This window comes from Phragmites australis, chromosome 11, assembly GCF_958298935.1.
Source record: "Phragmites australis chromosome 11, lpPhrAust1.1, whole genome shotgun sequence".
Lineage (NCBI taxonomy): Eukaryota > Viridiplantae > Streptophyta > Magnoliopsida > Poales > Poaceae > Phragmites > Phragmites australis.
The window spans coordinates 27,259,889-27,279,534 of NC_084931.1; the positions used below are offsets into that span (position 1 = coordinate 27,259,889).

General features: G+C 45.2%; 3 protein-coding genes and 1 non-coding gene across 5 annotated transcripts; 2 read left to right on the plus strand and 2 right to left on the minus strand.

The window, feature by feature from the left end:
- The first annotated feature begins 6,369 nt into the window (after positions 1 to 6,369).
- Positions 6,370 to 10,599, plus strand: LOC133884105 (uncharacterized). The gene is made up of 8 exons (XM_062323480.1): positions 6,370 to 6,628; positions 6,713 to 6,916; positions 8,116 to 8,224; positions 8,385 to 8,438; positions 9,134 to 9,206; positions 9,955 to 9,999; positions 10,079 to 10,176; positions 10,285 to 10,599. The coding sequence occupies exons 1-8, from the start codon at positions 6,570 to 6,572 to the stop codon at positions 10,597 to 10,599; spliced, it is 957 nt and encodes a 318-aa protein (XP_062179464.1). The 5' UTR covers positions 6,370 to 6,569.
- Positions 10,600 to 12,224: 1,625 nt separating this feature from the next.
- LOC133884500 (probable monofunctional riboflavin biosynthesis protein RIBA 3, chloroplastic) lies at positions 12,225 to 15,304 on the plus strand. Of its 2 annotated transcripts, XM_062323938.1 has the most exons (7): positions 12,225 to 12,387; positions 12,512 to 12,821; positions 13,432 to 13,653; positions 13,765 to 14,090; positions 14,232 to 14,361; positions 14,527 to 14,823; positions 14,935 to 15,304. In XM_062323938.1, exons 1-7 carry the CDS (start codon positions 12,332 to 12,334, stop codon positions 15,193 to 15,195), a joined length of 1,602 nt encoding a protein of 533 aa, XP_062179922.1. In that variant the 5' UTR covers positions 12,225 to 12,331; the 3' UTR covers positions 15,196 to 15,304. The 2 variants fall into 2 exon arrangements, with proteins under 2 accessions (XP_062179922.1, XP_062179923.1); XM_062323939.1 differs by lacking the exon at positions 12,225 to 12,387 and having other exon boundaries at positions 12,678 to 12,821; positions 13,448 to 13,653.
- A 17-nt stretch (positions 15,305 to 15,321) lies between these two features.
- LOC133884501 (histone H2B.11-like) lies at positions 15,322 to 15,945 on the minus strand. Its single transcript, XM_062323940.1, has one exon. The coding sequence runs from the start codon at positions 15,881 to 15,883 to the stop codon at positions 15,446 to 15,448; it is 438 nt and encodes a 145-aa protein (XP_062179924.1). The 5' UTR covers positions 15,884 to 15,945; the 3' UTR covers positions 15,322 to 15,445.
- Positions 15,946 to 19,084: 3,139 nt separating this feature from the next.
- On the minus strand, positions 19,085 to 19,158 carry TRNAV-AAC (transfer RNA valine (anticodon AAC)). The gene has a single exon. It is a non-coding gene; the product is annotated as a tRNA-Val (tRNA).
- Positions 19,159 to 19,646: the final 488 nt, after the last annotated feature.

Here is a 19,646-nt window from a genome sequence, read left to right on the forward strand (position 1 = left end):
GACACAAAATAAATACCGGAGGAGAAACTTAAACGAACTCCAAAAATTATGAGATTTGGCCAGGAGATAGATTATGTTTTTAGAGGGATATCGGTAAAAGAATCGATGAAATAGGAGTTGAAACAGAGAAGTTATGGCTCTTAGAAGATTTAATCTAAAATTAAATCGAGAAAATATGAAATGGTACTATTTATGGGTAGAGCCCATAGGTGGGCCCCACTAAATAGTACTATGGGGCATACTAAATAGTAATATGTGGGGCCCACTGCACAGTACCATACCGGTCGAGATGGGCTCGGGCTTGGGCCTGGATTTGGACTTAGGTTGGGCTACCGCCGTTGATTCATGAAGAGAAACAGCCATGGGACCTCTACATGCAGCGGGGATTTTGTTTAGGGGCTTATCATCGACCAACGGTGGCTGGAGCGGTGTCAAATGTTGGTCGGAGTGAAGCTAGGCAACGGAGCACGGCTGGGGCAGCAGAGAAGAGGAAGAGAGGGGGGGTTTGTCTCGCTAAAGGTGCCAACAGGTGCGACGCGATGTGGGGAGCTCTGCCAGGGGGTTCAAGGGCTGATGGCAGGACCGTGGCCCGACCGGCGGCGTGCAGGTGAGGTATGACATCACTCGGTCATCGCGAAGGGGTGCGCCGGCATCGGGGCAAAGGAAAAACAACGCGCGCAATCGAAAGAGGAGGGCGAGGGGAAGCTCATTGAGGCTGGAAAGGGTGAGGAGGCGGCCAGAGTTGAAGAAGAGGCAGCAGTCGGTGGTGCGGAGCTTCAGCAGCAGCGACTACTTGGCTTGGGCTCAGACGCGCTCCCGTCGGGCTTCCAAGTGAGAGAGGGCGACACAGGGACGACAGCAAGCTTCTGGTTCTCCTCGGTAGCTCGCGGAGAAGGAAATGGCAATGACAACACAACAGCGCCTAGCAATGGTGTAGCGGCAGTGTTGTGGTGGCGGTGAGATGGGAAAACATAGGAATGGAGGGCCGAGCGCTAAATTTATAGGGTGGCGCACAGAGAGGCGGTGGGCGGTGTCGCCTGTCCTTGATGGTGGCGATAAGGCGGCACCCACCTTAATTCCTGCAGCATGGCAGATCTACGCCGGCCACACACGTGCACAGGCATGTAAGTCGCGGGTGTCAGACGCTCGGGCGGCGTGTTGTGAGGGCAGAGAGAGGGGAGAGAGTGTGAGGAACCGTCCAAACAGTATTCTAATTAATCATCAGAATGATCATTATTCATAATCACAACCTCGGTGATTAACCAGAATACAATCCCGGTAGTCCCGACACGTGTTTTGTGCCCAAGATCGAAACACATACATTTTCAACATGCATATCACATCATAGCTTAAGAAAGAGCGAGTAATTAAAGTTATATTACAAATTCTTAAGCATGCAACTATTTGCAACAGTTTACATAAAGAGAAACTACGCAGCGGAAGATTAAAACCTTAATAACAATAAAAGGAGAGTGGAACCATATGCCCTTAGGCTCCACCCCAATAGCTACGCCTCACCAGAGTAGGATGCACTACTCTTTCCCACCACCTGCATCAGTGGACACGAAGTAGCCAAACACCGCATCACCCTCACCATCAAAACCTGAAAGCGCAGGCATGAGTACGAAGGTACTCGCAAGACTTAATCCATATAGAGCACATATAATTAGCTCGACTCCAAGGATTATGCATTGAGCTGTTAGCAAGAGTAGACCACAAGGTTAAGTAAAACATACGCGGTAATCAACCTAGAAACATATGTGTGAGCATCTATACTTAACTCCAAAAACAACAACCTTTCTACCCTGTAAATCACAACTTGAGCATGTATGTATAGTAACCATAATACCTCATCAACAAACCACCAACCAAAATCATCACACCATTTAATTTGAACAATGGGTGCAGTATGCTTAGATGCTTACCTTGCTGCTCCGAGGTTTGCCTGATACTACCTGAACAGAACTCGCAGAAGTGGTGTGCCTCGGTGTCGCCCTCGATCACACTCGCGTCACGCTCCGGACCTTCGTGCACTACTGAAGAACGCATGCAATGATGAGCGCGAATGACATGCCACGATGGATGCTCCACGGTGAATGACAAGGTGGAGATGCAATGCATCATGACATGAGTTTTAAAGCCTCAAAAATTTCTTAATTTGGATTAATGTTAAGCATCTACTCATTTTCCTAGATTGATTAAGCTTAACACAAAGCTTAACCCTAATTAGGAATTTAATCATATCTAACATGAGGGTGATTATTTTTAATGAACATGGAATCAATTAATAAGATTTACAAAATTGATTTCATCAATTTTGGAGTTACCAATATTTAATTATGGATTAATGAAGCTCAAACCTATTTTATTGACCCATGCAATTTAAATACACATTTCATAGCTCCCAGTATTTTTAACATATAGACAATGATCATATAAACCTAACAAAATTGGTTTCATGATTTTTGGAGCTATATACAATTTTCTATGTATTTTACAAATTTCAGCCGAATTATGCGTTGAACCAAAATTCAATTTCGTATTTTCTGGAATATCCGAATTAAAAATAGCCCGGAATCCCTTTTGCACACCCGGCCGGCTAGCCACTGAGGCTAACAGCGGGCCCAGATGTTTTGACCTCAGTCAAAACTGACCGAAGGCCACGCGGGTACCCTGCCGAGCCGGATTTCGCCGGCGACGAGCGGCGGCCTGAACGGGCTGGATGAGGACACCAACAGCTCGAGCGCGACACGGGGATCCCATTCAAGGCACACATGGCCGGTGGGCCTGGCCAAAACGTGGTCGGCGGTGGGTGGCTACGGGCGGCGGCGCTCGGTGGCCGTGGAGAGGCGCGCCGGCAGTCGGCCAAGCCAAAAATGGTGCACGCACACGACCCATGGGGGCACAAGGGAGCTCACCGTGGGTTGGATTTTACCGGAGGGGTGGAAACACGGCGGCTCGTCGAAGAGGGGCGGAGCTCAGCCGAAGTGGAGGAAGAAGGCCGGCGCGGGAGGCTTCAATCCAGCGGGAAAGAGGGCGAATCAGCCGGGGAGAGCTCGGATGAGGGCCTAGCGTCCTCCTTCAATGCTTAGGGAAGCTTGGCCGGGGCGGAGGTGGGCTCAACGGCACAGATTTTGTCAGTGGCGCTGCTGTGCTGCACGAACAGCTCTGCTCTGTTGTTGGCGACCGAGCACAAGAGGGAAGAGAGAGTGAGCAGAGAAGGGGGCCGAGGGGGAGATAAGGACGAGGCTAATTTCTTCTCCTCGAAGGCTCGGCTTCAGTGACTCGACGGCCGGCCACAATAGTCAACAACGGCGGCCGAGAGAGCAGCAGGGAGCGGGAAACAGGGGAGTGGGCATATGAACAGTGACTGACTAAAGAAAAATATCATCTCCACTTCTTCTATTCAAAAGAAAATCTTCCCGTGGTCCAAAAATCATGGTACAAATTTTGTATGAAACTACAATTCATGTGCAACCCATTTTAACTAGTTTGACCCATAATGCCTGAGCCAATTTCAAACTAAAATTCTCCAAACATGCATCCTTTTCTAACTTGTGGTAATTTTTATGCATTCAAAACCATCTCTAAAAATTTGGGAAAAATTCATTTATATTCTTCATATTGCAAGGACTAATTTCTAAAATTGATTCCAACCCTATGTTGTATAGCAACATTGTGAGTTGCTTAATAATGCACCAAATAACATCGATTTTCATAATTTATGTTTAATTGAAAAAGCATGCTCGTAATTCACCAAAACAATTAAACATGATGCGAATGAGAGAGATCGGAGGTGAACGTGCGGTCGGATTGCCAATGTGTGGACAGCGTGGCGCTCGCGCTCGTGCGCGTGGTGGGGCTGCGGAAGCGTGTGGGGAATGGGTCGGGAGGCATGTTTGTGGGCCGAGCGTGGGAAGCGGAGGGGTGTCGATGTAAAGAATATAAGGGTCCCCCAATTTTGATCTTTGACCCATGACCCCCGCGCGACCTATCGACACCAGCGTGACCATGACCAAGAACTCTGCAGGGTTCCCTGCGACCAGTCCTTACTGTCGCAGCGCAAGTACTCGTCTAGGCCAGTCAAATCTCATTTAATGCCGCCACTCACACCGTTTTCCTTCCCCAGGTAGTCCACTCCGGCTAAGGCGGCAGGGTCGACGTAGAGTTTCCTTATCCCATCTCGCTGACATTAATTGTTGCGGGACGGGTGCGCAGACATGACAGGGGGGGCAGCAGGCAAGTGTGGGAAGCCTACAATAGGACAGGGCAGGCCGAGCGCGTCGGGCGTGACAAACGGGGTGCGACTGATGGACAGGACGGCCGCCGCAGGGGCCTGAGGCAGGCACAACGAATGTAGGCCTGTAATGATTGCTTATATCGTCTACTAGTTGGGCCCACTTGTAAGACTTCTCCCTTCTGGAATATAAAGGGGGATATCTTCTGTGAAAAGAGGAGGATGAAGAAGAATACACAAGATGTAGGGCTATTACCTCGCGAGGGGCTTGAACCTGGATAACTCTGGTGTCCTTGAGCAGCGAACACACACACACATTCCATAGTCACACCCGGAACGCTGATTACGCATCCACTATCCAGCATACCTCGAAATCATTGTCAGGGATTACCCTCGACAAGGGAAAAATGGAGCCAGGTCGGCTGGCCGTTTGTTGGGCTACGCAAAGAGGGAGGGGGGAGATTGAGCATGGGGAAAAAAGAAAAGGAAAAAGGAAAATGTTTTTGGTATAAATTCAAATGAGGAATTAGAATTTGAATTATGCAAGAAGAGTAAAGCTTTGAGATTTGGAATATGATTTGAATCAAAAGATTTGAATTTAAAATAGATTTGAGCTAAAAAGAATCTAAGAATATATTTGAATTTGAGAGAGGTTTAAATTCAAATCTCCATGTAAAGAACCATAAAAATAAACAAACCAAAAATGCATATGCTCAATTATTGCAAGGGTTAATTCAGAAGTTAATTTTGTGCTTTTTGGAGTACTTAGCCAAAATAATATATTTGAATACGCACATACAAGTATATATTTTCTTGATTTTATATCGGTTTAATAATTAGAAATTTTTTTAAACAGAGGTGAATTTTGCTATATTCTAAATGCTAAAACACAGGATGTTACACCAATAAATGTTGTGTCATTGTATAACTTTAGAAGCTTTATGTTAGGGTATGTTTGGTTAGTGGAATAAGGTTGGATGGGAGATGATCATCTACATTTTTAAAGCGTTTGGTTAGAGGACGGGTGGATGGTATCATCTGACTTTTTGGAACATTCCTTAAATATGTTGGACAGGGTAATCCATTCATTTTGACTGGATGAAGCCATCCACCTTAGTTAATCATAATCATTAGTAAAATAATTAGTGATAATTAGCATGTTGTATTACTAATCATTATTTGTTACTATGAGATTATAGTTGTTAAGTGTTAGTGTGTTTATTAGTGTACTATTGATGTGTCGATTAGAGTATGATTACTGATTATTAGCATATTTTGTTGTTAATTACTATAATAAGATTAGCATTGATAAGTGTTAGTGTGTGTTGATTAATATATGACTAACTATTATTATTTAAATTTTAAAAGATATAATTTAATTAATTGTTGTTACCTCATTCACTATCATCTACCCAACCAAACAGAAAACTAACTCATCCACCTAATATGCTTGTCTTTTATCTATAAACCATGGAGTGTATAACTCGCATATCGGATTCACCACCCATGTCTTCATCTTTGAGTCTTTGTACAGTTTGTAATACACGTATTTTGGGATATTTATATTACTTGCAAGTAGTTTTATCGCTGTTGTCAATTTTGTTGCTTGAGAATTTGCAAAATCTTAGCCAAATATCCATAGAGACACTCGTGATTCACTTGGGTGCGGTCTTCAGTGCCCGTGTGCTGTATAAAATATGAGACAGTCTGGCAGTAGATTTGTCAATTTGTGCGAGGGAGATCGACACCCAGATATGGGACAAAGTGACAAACAGGCTAGGTTGCATTGATTTAGAATGGACCTCGATCTCTAAAGCCCTGTGTAGGGTTGTGGTACAGCTTTGAGATCCATACTAAACAAGATATCTCTAAATGACATTGTGACACTATGGGTAATGGTATGATATTTCACTCTTTGATGTGTATCGAAGAAAATTCGTTTAGAAACTAGTGCACATTTTCATGGGAAAAAAACTTCAGTCCTCCGCTTCATTGCTAGCCCATTTTGTCCACCACTTCTCCACTTGCCATGACATTAATGATTACCTTCAAGTCAAGTTTTTATCTCCACACAGCTTTCGTTATTCAGTTTTGGTACATGCAAGATCAAAAGTAACTAGCTGACTGCCCACAAATTCTTCTAGGATAATTGTAAATGTGCCATCAACGACCCCTAGTCGATTGACCGAAGTGTTTGTCTTAGTTGATGTCCATATGATAGGCTGAGAGCCCTGACACACCAGCTTCTTGCTCTTCCTCCTCACGCCGGCTTCAAGCAACGCTGTACCGCATCCGCAAAGCGTTGCTCCGCCGGCGCCCGGCGCCGGCATCCATGGCTCGCCCTTCGCGGCTCTATCTCCTCTCCTACAATTCCCTCCAATCCCTTGGATGGTAACAACGGCCACCTGCAACCAACAATGGCCGGCCGGCCGGCCGTTGCTTCCGCTACTAACCAACCCCTTTTGGTGTCTTCAGGTTCCTCGCCCTCCTCCGCCTCCTTCCCTGTCTTGCCCCTCCTCACTCCCTCCGCTCCGCGTACGCGGTCGCCGGCGACCTCATCTGTGCCCTCCTCTTGCCTCCCCTCCTTTCGTTTCCCGTTCGTTCTAGTCTCATCTGGAGTTCTGAATTACTTTATCAATACTATATCCTAACACCGACGGCCTCTCAAGGCCAGCTACTGTAGCAGTGAGCCTTATATATATACATATACATATATATGTAAAAAAATCGAGAAATTCTAGAAAAATATTGAAATGAATATTAGTTACATTAATAAATTGGCTGAAAAAATCTAAAATGCAAAGAAAAATATCTAAAACTCAAAAAAAATATGAAACAATTTTTTTTAGTTAGTATTACTTTCACCTACATGTTAAAACTATGTGCATGCATAAAAGTACTATTATTTTCTCTATAATTAATTAATGCGTTTAACATTAATAATTTCATAAATAAATAAATATTGAAATGTACAAAATTTGTGAACTTAATTTTTTAGTCTTCTTTTGTCGTGCTCTACACAGCAAAATAAAAACGGGCGCGACGTAGGCACGCCAATCAAACTAGTCTTTTCTTGTTGTTCCAAGGCTTCTGCAGACCTATGCGATTCTTGCAACGGTCCATGCCGCCATTGGCGGGATGAAATTTTCTTAGATTTTTTTTTTAACAATGCTATTTATCTGTGGCATAAAAAGGGAGAGAAATTTGTCGAATTTCTTACCGTAGGATCTGCACCAAGATTCGTGCAGTCATCTTCTCCGGTGAGCTCCTTCGGCGATGTCTTCTTCTCCGGCGACGGTGAGGTTAGGGTTAGGGTTTTGGGTTGGGGTTCAGGATTTTGGGGGCTGCTGGCTTAGAGGGAGGCTCGGGGAGGCTGTCGGCCCGGTCATGGTGGTAGGTGGTGGGCGGGACGACGAGGTGGTGTTGTGGTGGTGGGAGACAGCCGGTTGGCCTGTGGTGGTGGCGGGAGCGCCGTAATTGAAGAGGTTAGTGTCGGCGGCGGTTGTGGGTGGCGGCTCCGGCAGTGATGGTGCCGTCGGAGTCAGGAGGGGTGGTGGCGGCGGCGGGGGAACTCAGAGAAGAAGAGCATGGCACGGGCCTGTAGGGATGGAGGACGACGTGAGGAAGGGAGAGGGACAGCGACGGAGGAGGGAGGGGTGATGGAGGTGGGTAGGCCGCACCGGCGCCAACGAGGCGGCAGGGTGGATAAGGTCGGGCGCTCGGGAGGAGTAGTTAAAGAGGTGAGGGGATCTGGAGCGTTGGATGAGATTCAAAGGCTGAAAATTAGACATATTTTGCCCCTTAAAATCTGTTGACAGATACCTAGACACTCTTTTTTTTTTCTCATCATGATGCTTGATGTTGTGAAATGACGAGAGACTGATGCCGTTTGGTTCAGGACTGGTGCCCACCGCACCGCTTGCTGCTTTCTTGCAGTGGGGAGGGAGGACTCACTTCGTCCTCGCTATTGTCCGGCAAATTCCCGGGGTGAGATGCTTGGATGGGGTTAGAACCGATCAGAGCGGTTTCGTCTTGCGCAAAACTAGAAAGGTTGTAAATTTTGCGAGGATTTCTTTGAATTCCTTACGTTTCGCCTCCCTGGAGCTTAACCCAGGCTTATCTTTGCAGTCACATTTGGCAACTGCAGGTTGAGAGCAGTCCATCTGTTTTCATAACGTTTATGGCCTGGAGCATATCTGAGGTGTGAAAGAATGGCCGGTCTTGTTGTCTTTCTTTGTCAAGTCTATCACACAATATCGTATGGATTACATTACGATGCAATGTCATGCCATAAAGATTTAGCTTGGAAAGTATATTACAATATACGATAAGAGTTAATCTCTGTTTGACCCATATATTTGTTGCGGTTTTACTGGTAGGCTAGTTTATATTTATCCATGTTTATGGAGTTAATTTCATATAGTTTCAGTACTATCAGTATGATTGGTGTGTTGTAATGAATTAGCTTATCTGACAACAGTAGTTCTCAATGTATTGGCATGTTCAGGTGAAAGGAGGATACCAATGACTGGTGCTTCCATAATGAAGAAATAGAATATTAAACTTGCATTAACGTTTAGGAGGTAAATGATACTGGAAAAACTGATAGCAAATACTGAACTTGAACGAAATTATGTAATGATTAAAAATATTTGTACATGTACCGAGGAGAAACTCTTTGACTGTCAACCATTTGTGAATTTATAACCTATTATGTATCTGATAGCATGTGAATGTAAAGTACTGCATAGGTATGTATTGGTACTTGAATCTGTTTATCTGTTTATAGATACTCACTTTATTTTCAAATTCTCCACAAGTTATGCATATTAAGTTCCATCTTTTACATGAACTCTTTTTCATCAAATTTAATCGCTGCATGTTTTATCAGTACAGGTCATCTGCTATTCTCACTATGCTTTGACTGCCTTAAAAGTTTGTCCATCATGGCTGACTTGTCTCAGGTTCCATCCCACAAGCGTCTCAAGTGCCCACACCTATGGGCAATTCGTTTCCTTTCTAATTTTATATGTTGTCCTATTTACATGTGGTTGCCTTGTAAAGACATCCAGGGTAAACTCAACTGATTGAAGAATATCTTTGTCGTTTTTGAAAGAACTGCAGAAGATCTTTGTAATAATAAAATGGAATATCTGTTGCAGAATATGGTCAGGTTCTGTATGAATCGCATGCTCGTTCCTAGGTGTTTACAAAATTTTCAGTAATCCAGTAACCTAAGGTAAGGTCAGTGAGTAAGAACAATAGCAGATTACAAGCTCAAACCGCTGAAGAGTTGCATAAGTGCATCATCATGTCGGCAAATCCCTTCTTCAGGAAGAAAATTGGTCAAATGCCCTGCAAAGTATATTCCAAATACATGAAAAAAAATTAGGAAACCAAATACATGACATAATAGTACATTAATGTTATCATATCACATGATACAGTAGAGCATCACAATGCTCACTTTACCTTTTCTCAAACTACCTTTTGCTTCAAAAAAAAAACCTTTTCTCAAACTGCTACTTATTAATCGTACAAGATGCATAGCAGTCAAGTACTACAAGAGGCATTATCAATCCAATTATGATTTACATTCTCAGCTTAAGCTTTTCAGCTGGCTGCATTTCCAATTCTCATAATAAACTTTACATATGTGCGCCATGTATCATTGTTTCTTTGGAAGAAAGACTCTCATGGGAACTCCCTGTAGGTACACTGCTTTTATCCGTTGTATCCAATCGGGGTCGGGCCAGGAGAAAGTAAGCTCAAAAGCACTTCCACACAACGTTGTTCGTCTGGGTACATTTACGTTGAGCTGGTTTCTTACTCTTCTTGCAGTGTGGACTATGTATCAAGCTCTTCCATTTGTGAAGGAGAGGAACCTCTACTCAGGTTTCTTTCAGAAGTTCTCCATGAGCTACCATTCCTTTCTCATGGTACGTTAAGTCGGTGAAACCGAAACATCGTGCACTGCTACTGCATTTTGTTTGTTAACAAAATTTCAGCTACTTCTGGATTCTGATATGTGCCTGGCAACGACACAGGGTGTGCTGGTGTGCTATCCGTTTTTGTGGCTGAAGCTGTACCTGCATGTCTTCAAGCAACGCAAGTCCAAGCTGGGAAAGGTGAACAGGAAGAAACGAGCCTGGGAAAAATTGGCTCAGCTCTGCTCAGGTGTCAAATGTCATTTGTCACCAGCATGTGAAATGCTAACGGCTCGGTGTGGATTGTTAAGCGATCTAGCAGCCGATGCAGCAGTGAAGGCTTTTGCTGAATCAACCAGCAACTTACTATACTACAAGCAGTTTAGAGGATTCTATGTTCATTTCAAGTGTTCTGCGTTGTATGTTTGCCTGTAAGATGTGTTACATGCATAGTTATACGTTACAATTGTTTCTTTTCAATTTAATGGAGAGAAACATATATACTCATGCTACTGTTATTGCAAGTTACCCTCCCTACCGTTGCTCCCTTCGGGAGCATTCGCATTCCTGCCCTTGGCCTCGCCCTGTTGCTTTCATTTGGGCACGGTGTGCCGCTAGGCCGCCGTGCTGCCTGGGAGCGCGACCATGCCGGTTGCCCGTGTTGATGACAGGCGCGACGGCCTCCTCCACCGCCGGTTGTTTGCTCTGCTGGTGCAAGCCAGCAGAGTGCATTTGCTGATCAGATAAAGGGAAAAGGAGTGACGAGCTGAAGATGATTGATTTACAGGTTCGAAACTGCCTTGATGTCTGGTCTGGAGTACGGATCATTTAGCTATTTTTCAGCCCAAAGTGCAGACGCTTTCAGCTTCAGAAAACTCACATGATGCTTCAAAGTATATATGGATAGTCGTTATCTCTTCAGATGGTTTACAACACTCACGAAATTGTTACAATTTCTCTTTACAATGTGGTGAGCATGTGTCTTCAGAAAGAAAGGGGGAAGTGGCAGATCTTCTAACTACTTTCAATGGGCATTGACCTGAAGTGCCATTATCTTGCGAAACCACATTCCTAAAAAAGGATCTTGTGAAATCATCCATGTTAGGGGAATGGTACCGCGTGGGCTCCGTTCGTTGACTTCGGCCACAATGGTCAAATCCTAAAAACTGGAACAAAGAGGCTAATGTCAAGGTAGGGATAATTCTCTTTATGCTCTATAGGAGTTAGGCTTGAGAAGGCGTAGTAAAACCCAAGGAACGAAGCTCGGAAGCAAAGCCGGAAGCCGAAAGGGTGCAGCGAAGCTCGAAGAGTGCAATGAAGCCTTAAGGCCGAAGGGGTGCGACGAAGCCCGAAGCTCGAAGAGTGCAGCGAAACCTTGAGGACGAAGGGGTGCGACGAAGCCCGAAGGACAAAAGGTTCAACGAAGCCCTGAGGTCGAAGGAGGGCGGCACGAGAACCTTCGGTGATAAAGCGAAGGCTAACCTAAAGACGAACCCGCAAGTTAGCTGGAACCCGATAATGAAATTGTTGAAGGGAGATCGCTAGTAACCCTGGCGAAGTATCCGGTGTGGGTCCCCTAAGACACATGTTGAGATTTGGTTGCTTAGGGTAACGAAGATAGACAATGACCGTAATACCCTTGAGATATTCCAGAATATTCTTTAGTGTTAGCCAGAATATTTGTGTGGATAAAGGGTAAGGATGTAATGACTACAGGAGTGGTTGAGGTAAGCATATAAATACCCCCACTCACCTAATGTAAAAGGAGAGATTAACAGTTGTTACATCGATAGTTAATACAATGTTCACTGTGTTGCGATCACGATCACAATAATCCAAAAGATGAGATTTGCAAAAAATCGTTTGCCTGTCATTATCAGGTCCGACTTCTATTGCATTTGACTCAAGTACAATCACAAAAAAAGGCATTCAAAGGGTGATACCTTGGCATTACCTGAAGTGTGCGATGTGTCAATATGGCTGCTGCTATCTTGCAGCTCAGAAATATGTGGCCAGTTTGCTTCCACCTTGTTGGATTTTCCTTCTGTTATCCACATGAGCAGATAAGTCCATGTGATAGGCTGAGAGGTGTTGTGACACTGCAGGAGATAAGGTATATAAACATATTTTGTAGCTGAGATTTGAGGATTGGTTGGGTGATCACCAAATGGACTGTGTTCTTCTGAGCTCCCACTTGCCATCTCACACTATTGTTAACCCAAGGTATGATTCTCCCTCTTCCTTTGTCTATGCAAAAGGTCTTTGAAAATTTTCCATGACCATAGAGTTCATAATGTTGTATCTTTTCTTTTTGTTTAATTTGCCAGTTATCCTTACCTTCTTTCAGGTGTCAGCAAGGCCCTGGTGGAAACAGTATAGGATTTGCAGTCATCAGAAAGGGATGCTTAAAATTAAGATGCTATGCGATTGGTGATGGATTTGGCGGACCAGGGCATTTAAATGATCCTTTGAACAACAATAATGGGCCTGTTTTCCAAGGACTCAATGGATCTGGTGCTTCCTTTCGGACTGTTGGCGCTGAAATCACTCAGGAAACTGGAGATTTCTTTGTCAGTGATGCAGAGGGTGATCCAGATAAACCCACAGATGGTTTCTCCTCAATCGACCAGGCTATAAATGCTTTGCGTGAAGGAAGGGTTAGTTAGATAACTATATTAGAATATCTCACGCCTTTGAGTACTTTTCATCTCAATATTTTGTGTCGCTATAATTTGAATTTCAGTCTGGTCTTAATTGCTGAAGACAGTAGTAGATGAAGCCATGTAGTTCTTAGGCATGGAACATGCATGATCAAGGCTAAATTGGATATCTGTACTTCAATACTATCTTCCATATGTACAGTAAATGATTCTTAAAAAATATCAGTAGCTCCCAGACAAGCATGATTTTGCATTACCCTGAATGATGTAGATTAACTAGATGAATTCCACCTACCTAGTCTGGCAGGGAATAAACCCCAGGTTACACTACGAATAAATTTGTACAGTATCAAGTTCTGCTGTTATCCTTAAATGATGTAGCAATTTCTATACACATTTTTATGGTTCAACTACTTCTTTGCTTTAAAATGCTAATACTCAACAAGTGAAATCATATGATAGTATTGAAAACGGTGAGAGCAGGGCCTTGAATGCAACCCTTTTGCTTCAAAATTGAGGACAGGGCCTTGAATGCATAACTGTATTGCTATTATTCCCCATGTACAGTTGTGTTTAGCTACAAAGTTAACTATTCATTCTTCTCCAGTTTGTTATTGCTGTAGATGATGAAAACAGTGATAACGAAGGGGACCTTGTGATGGCAGCCACTCTAGTTAATCCAGAGTCCATTGCGTTCATGATCAGGAATGGTTCTGGGATCATATCAGTCGGCATGAAGGAAGAGGACCTAGCAAGATTGATGCTTCCTATGATGTCCCCAGTTACAGAAATTGAGGATATTTCAGCTTCTGCTTCCACAGTAACAGTGGTAAAAATGATATCTTTTAATAGCCTTGCAAATACTAGACGCTCCAGAATCCGGAAGAAATTCTGGTTCTCAGCTGTGCCAAACTTGAAGCATTGTTTTCATTCTATACAGGATGCTAGAGTAGGTGTATCTACCGGTGTCTCCGCTGCAGATAGAGCAAAAACAATCCTTACTCTAGCCTCCCCTGATTCCAAGCCCAGTGATCTCAGAAGGCCAGGCCATATATTCCCCCTCAAGTACCGAAACGGAGGTGTACTGAAAAGAGCTGGCCATACAGAGGCGTCGATCGATCTTGTCACATTGGCTGGTTTGCGCCCTGTATCCGTCCTGTCGACTGTCATGGACCCGAAGGACGGCTCAATGGCAGGCATAACAGTTCTGCAGCAGATGGCCCTGGAGCATGATATACCAATCGTTTCGATCGCTGATCTTATCCGGTTAGTATACCTTAAGGTGAAGCCTTTGAGAACCTATAGCTTCCTTTGTTACTCGAGTGGAATGTTTCTGGGCTAGGATAGTTCCATGTTGCAGATATCCTTTATGAAGATCTCATCTCAAATCTTTTTGGTGCGGTTCAGGTATAAAAGGAAAAGGGAGAAGCTGGTGGAACTGATTGCTGTGTCCCGCTTGCCCACAAAATGGGGCCTTTTCCGAGCTTACTGCTATCAATCCAAGCTCGATGGAACTGAGCACATTGCTGTTGTGAAGGTAATGCGATGCACTTCTGCCGTGTTTCATCTTCCAGGACTTTTGAGATTGAGCAGAAGACTGCTAGTTTATTTGTGTATGAAGTCGGAGTTGGGATAGGATGATACAGCAGAGATGGTTCGTCCCTTCAAATGCGTTCATCTTTGCAGCGGCTTATGTGCGCAGGGAGACATCGGAGACGGCGAAGACATCCTCGTGCGGGTGCACTCCGAGTGCCTGACGGGCGACATCCTCGGCTCGGCCCGCTGCGACTGCGGCAACCAGCTGGACCTGGCGATGCAGCTGATCGACAAGGCCGGCTGCGGCGTGCTCGTGTACCTCCGCGGCCACGAGGGCCGCGGCATCGGCCTGGGCCAGAAGCTCCGCGCCTATAACCTGCAGGACGAGGGCCACGACACCGTCGAGGCCAACGTCGAGCTCGGCCTCTCCGTGGACTCCCGCGAGTACGGCATCGGCGCCCAGGTAGAGAAGCCCCCTCTCAATCCACAAGAATTATAGGCTCATTTCATCAGATTCCAAGGGAGGTTGATGCGCTCAAAATTGAAGCCTTTTCGATCGAAATGTGGGTTTCAGATACTCCGGGACATCGGCGTGCGCACGATGCGGCTGATGACCAACAACCCGGCCAAGTTTGTCGGGCTCAAGGGCTACGGGCTCGCCGTGGTGGGGAGGGTGCCAGTGATCTCCCCCATCACCAAGGAGAACCAGAAGTACCTCGAGACGAAGCGGACCAAGATGGGGCACGTCTACGGCTCCGACCTCCCCGGCAGCCTGCCGGAGGAATTCGCCAATCCACAAGACGACGCAAACGAAGAAGACAACACCCAAAACTGATACAACTATACAATTACAATCACAAATTCTCCCTTTCTTTTGGTTTCCCGAATAAAGATTCAGATTGAGAACGAGAATTGCAGAGTATTATCATATTGCAATCTTGTTACAGCGACTAGAAATTCGGGTACCAAAACGTAGCACTATCATTAATTTCATTGTTCATGAACCAGCATTACCAATTAAGCCTCGACCCCAAGGGGAACGAGACAAGAACACACGCAGAATGTCAGATGGGGCATCTAGCAATCTAGGAGGAGGTGAACTTGGTAACGGCCTTGGTTCCCTCGGAGACGGCGTGCTTGGCTAGCTCTCCGGGGAGGACGAGGCGGACCGAGGTCTGGATCTCGCGCGACGTGATGGTGGGCTTCTTGTTGTACCTCGCCAGGCGCGCCGCCTCCTGTGCGAGCTTCTCGAAAATGTCGTTGATGAAGGAGTTCATGATGGACATGGCCTTGGAAGAGATGCCGATGTCCGGGTGCACCTGCTTGAGCACCTTGAAGATGTAGATCTTGTACGTCTCCACGCTCTTCTTGGCCTTCTTCCTGCCCTTCTTGTCCCCGCCGCCCTCCTTGGACGCCGGCAGCCGCTTCTCGGCCTTGGGCTTCTTCTCCGCCTTGGGGGCCTTTTCCGCCTTCTCCTCCGCTGGCTTCTTCTCCGCCGGCTTCTTCTCCGCCTTCGGCGCCATCACGCACGGATCGGGACGAAGAGGAGAGGTTGAAGGAAACCTGCGAGGTGGCTGCGTAGTGATTCGATTGGGAATTGGTTGGGAGCGCGGTGGAATATATAGAGGGGCGAGGTGGCGCGTGATTGGCGGATAGGAGGCGGGCGCGGATCGGTGACATGGCGGGATCTATGGCGTTCGCTGGATCAGCAGTGGAGATTGAGACACGTGGGAGAGGTTGATTGGGTGGAGGGTGGTGAGGTGCGGATCCAGGGACGGTTAGGCTGGGAGGGAAATTGTATAAGCCCGCTCTTAGGTAACCAGCGTGAGACCTCCATCTACGTCGTTCACGTCGCGATCGGACGGCGTGTGCATGCGTCGGCGCTCGCATGGGCAAACGTGTGTCGAGCAGCGACGAGGGTCTCCATAGAGGACCCGTCCTTATACAATTTCCTTCCGTTAGACTGACTCCAGAGTCCGTTATCTAGTGCTATAGTAGCTAATACGGTATCCGAACGGTTGCAAAGCACTCTGGTGGAGTCGTATCTCGCGCTGCAGTGCAGCAACAGTGATGTGGCCGGTGGCAGTGAGCTGTAAACGGTGCAAAAGAAGTAATATAAGGTAAAAATTAAGATAGCCGTTGAAGATAAAAAAAGAAAGATACTATAATGATATTATGAGATAATATAATAATATTTTAAAAAATAAATTTTTAAAATATCTATTAAAAATGGTCGATGAGCAGAAAATGTAGCGCCCAAATAAAGATGGGTACCCGTCTTTTCTTTTTCCTTCTTTCGGGTTCCAGGCTCGGTTTTTTGGTGTGGGTCCGGATTGAGGCAAGCTGGGGCCACATTTAAGTGACGTGGAATTAGAGTTTTGTTTTCACGTCATTAGCAAAGTGGAAGTTTACTAAAATGTCATTTGAGTGTGTTAATGACATTTGTGGTCGGGCTCCAGAGCGATTGCTATAGCTCAATACTATTTTGTTTTCTACTTGGCTAAGGTTTTTTGGAAAATTTCAAATGAAAGTGATGTGAAATACTAAAAATGACTGAGAATCATGGCGTGTTTGGATCCTCAGTTCCTTGGCCGCCAATTGGAGGCTAGGTCATGTTTGTTTGCCCCCTTTGGATTTTGGATTGTAATTTTTATAAATAAACGATTAGATTCTGAAAATGAATTCTGCAAATATATACATGTATTATAACACAATTCACAATCCATTTAAGATGAGTTTCTACAATTCACAATTCACTATCTAAAATTAGAATTCAGAGGGAAAACAAACGGTACCATAGTAATCTCTCCTCTTAGGACACTATCATGGCCATGGCCTTACCCAGGCCTCACGGCCCAAAACCCTTAGTTGTGACATGTCCTCCGCAAGCCACTAATGTACCGTCACGCGGTATCAACATGTCCTGTCAATCTCCTAGAAAACTCTTACGTGTAGGGGTAGGGATGAAAAAAAATATGAGAACGTTTAGAAAAAACCCTTAATTATTTTTACTTTTACGTATTTTCAATTAGACAGAAACAAAAATGAAAAGGCTAGAACAAAAATAAACATAGGACTGTCAGTTATTTAAAAACGAACAAATCTAAATGGAAATATACTTAGTATCAAACAGGAACTTAGGTCTACTCATAGGTAGCTCATCCTGGTCCAGCTTGATCAGTGCATGGGGCTAGACTCAGGCTTAACTTTCTGACCCACATATTTTTTGGGGCTAAACTCGAACTTCAAAAATATATTTGAAACCCGAAAAAAGCCCGAGTCTAACTAAAAAAACCGTTATTGGGTTAGGCTTGGACTTATGGTTCTCCTATCTAGCTTTTCAAAATCCAGTCTGACTTTTAAAAATGTGTAACGGGAACTGATGATTAAAATCAGGAATATCTAACCTCATAACCATGAGTTCATAACTTAATAAACATTGAAATAAAAATAATGGTTCCATAAATTCATATATAAACATGACAGTCCCCATATAGACACGCTCACTCAAAAGATAAGCGTTGGCGTTGACAGAAGGCGGCGCCGGCGCTAGGAGCAAGGTCCCAAGACCAAATACCTCTCTGGTGGCCTACAGCCGTTGCCGGAATGGCCTTCTCTGGTGGGCGTGTCGGCGGCTCGACACAACGACTCAGCGTCACGGATTGTCAGGCTCACGGCGTGTGGAAGCCCGCGTGCGTGAAGAAGCGGCCACGGCCCACGGGAAGAGCGCAGTGCAGGGCGGCAGCCGGTGGCGGGAAGAGCGACGTGGCTTGATCTGGCATCTGCCGGCTGAAGCAGGGGCAGGGTCGGCGAGCGGCGGACGGACGATGGCGCCGGCGCAGGATCAGCCACCAGCCGAGCATGCAATCAGCAAGGTCGAATTCACGAATAATGGATTGGCTGATTGGGGACGGTCAGTCATGGCTCACGGGCTAAGGTTGGAGTAGGAGTGGTCGATGAGTTAGGCTGCCTTATGGCCTAATGGGCTGAGCGGAGTGGAGTTAGCCTTTCCTGGAAACCTAACAACAAGCCTAAAAACCAAAATGGTCGTATACCTCCGTCCTGTTCCCGGGGAACGACCGAGAAAACGAAAAATGGTCGGGAAAATACAGGATATGGTCGCATGATGGGACGGGATTTTCCGTACTGGTTTCATCCCTATGTGGGGGTAGCAGCGGCCGTCAAGATTGCAGTGGGGCTCAACTGATACGACGCTACAATCTCGCATTTTGTGTTTCCTAGTTATCTCCCTAGTGTACATGGAGCATAGAAAGTGTTAGCGTGGTAAATAGAGCTGTTTGCATTTTTGAACTAGATTTGCTTCATTGAGCAAATATACAACGTAGGAAAGGTTATTAGATGAGTATAAACTCTCAAGTGTACACACAAAATCATCGTCGTCGTGGATGCAAGTATATAAGTAAATTGCACAATGAGTTCATTTGCATAGGACATTTTCCCTTGCATAAGTTCGCTTAGGCACACCCTATGGCTTCCTAACTGCCTTGGCATGCCCTTGTACTTGTGAAACTTCTATCTGCTTACCTGACGCCATTTTTCTCTTTGAAAATGGCAACCTATGTTCAAATCAGTGATCAAATTTTTTATACGGAAAAGGTTATAAGATGCAAAAGACTGGACGAAAAAGGTTCCCGCAAGCGAGAACAACTACTCCGGAATCTAGACGAGAGAAAAGAAAAGGTGCAAAAATGAGGTAAAATAAATGGCTTCGCCCGGACTCGAACCGGAGACCTTCAGTGTGTTAGACTGACGTGATAACCAACTACACCACGAAACCTCTTTTGCTTCGAAAGTCCCAAATACCAATTATATTTTATATTACATTAGTTCCCAACCTTTTTGCCGTTATCTTTCGACTCTACTTCTGCTGGTGATTTCTGACATGTTAGGATTTGTTGCTGTTTTGCGTTGTGCATTCAACTGCTGTGATTCTTCCAGGCTGTGGTTCCTTGATTACAAGGACCAATTACTTGTAGCTCGACGAAATTTACTTGGGGTAAACGAAATGATCTCAATTTCACATGAGAAGCTCTTCGAGTCTTCATTTTCTCTCGTGCTTTGATCTCGAGCATCTGTTCGACACGAGCACCTTTGGCGTCCATTGACTTTGTAAACACAGTACACGCAGGATGTAGTTCCACACGGATAGTTCGTTCTCCATTGACAAAAGTACGTCAGCCAGCTGCCAATCGGTTTCGCACGAGGGTATCATTTACAGGGAGTACATCAAAAGTGCCCACCCCCCCCCAGAGAAGAGATACTACC

Excerpts from the sequence above, each read along its gene's own strand:
- LOC133884500 (XM_062323938.1), top strand. The coding sequence starts at position 12,332 with ATGGACTGTGTTCTTCTGAGCTCCCACTTGCCATCTCACACTATTGTT. Across the intron at positions 14,091-14,231 it reads TCGATCGCTGATCTTATCCG|GTATAAAAGGAAAAGGGAGA; the intron begins GTTAGTATACCT and ends GGTGCGGTTCAG. Across the intron at positions 14,362-14,526 it reads AGCACATTGCTGTTGTGAAG|GGAGACATCGGAGACGGCGA; the intron begins GTAATGCGATGC and ends TTATGTGCGCAG.
- LOC133884105 (XM_062323480.1), top strand. The coding sequence starts at position 6,570 with ATGGCTCGCCCTTCGCGGCTCTATCTCCTCTCCTACAATTCCCTCCAA. Across the intron at positions 6,917-8,115 it reads GCCTCTCAAGGCCAGCTACT|ACTGATGCCGTTTGGTTCAG; the intron begins GTAGCAGTGAGC and ends AAATGACGAGAG. Across the intron at positions 10,177-10,284 it reads GCTACCATTCCTTTCTCATG|GGTGTGCTGGTGTGCTATCC; the intron begins GTACGTTAAGTC and ends GCAACGACACAG.
- LOC133884501 (XM_062323940.1), bottom strand. The coding sequence starts at position 15,883 with ATGGCGCCGAAGGCGGAGAAGAAGCCGGCGGAGAAGAAGCCAGCGGAG.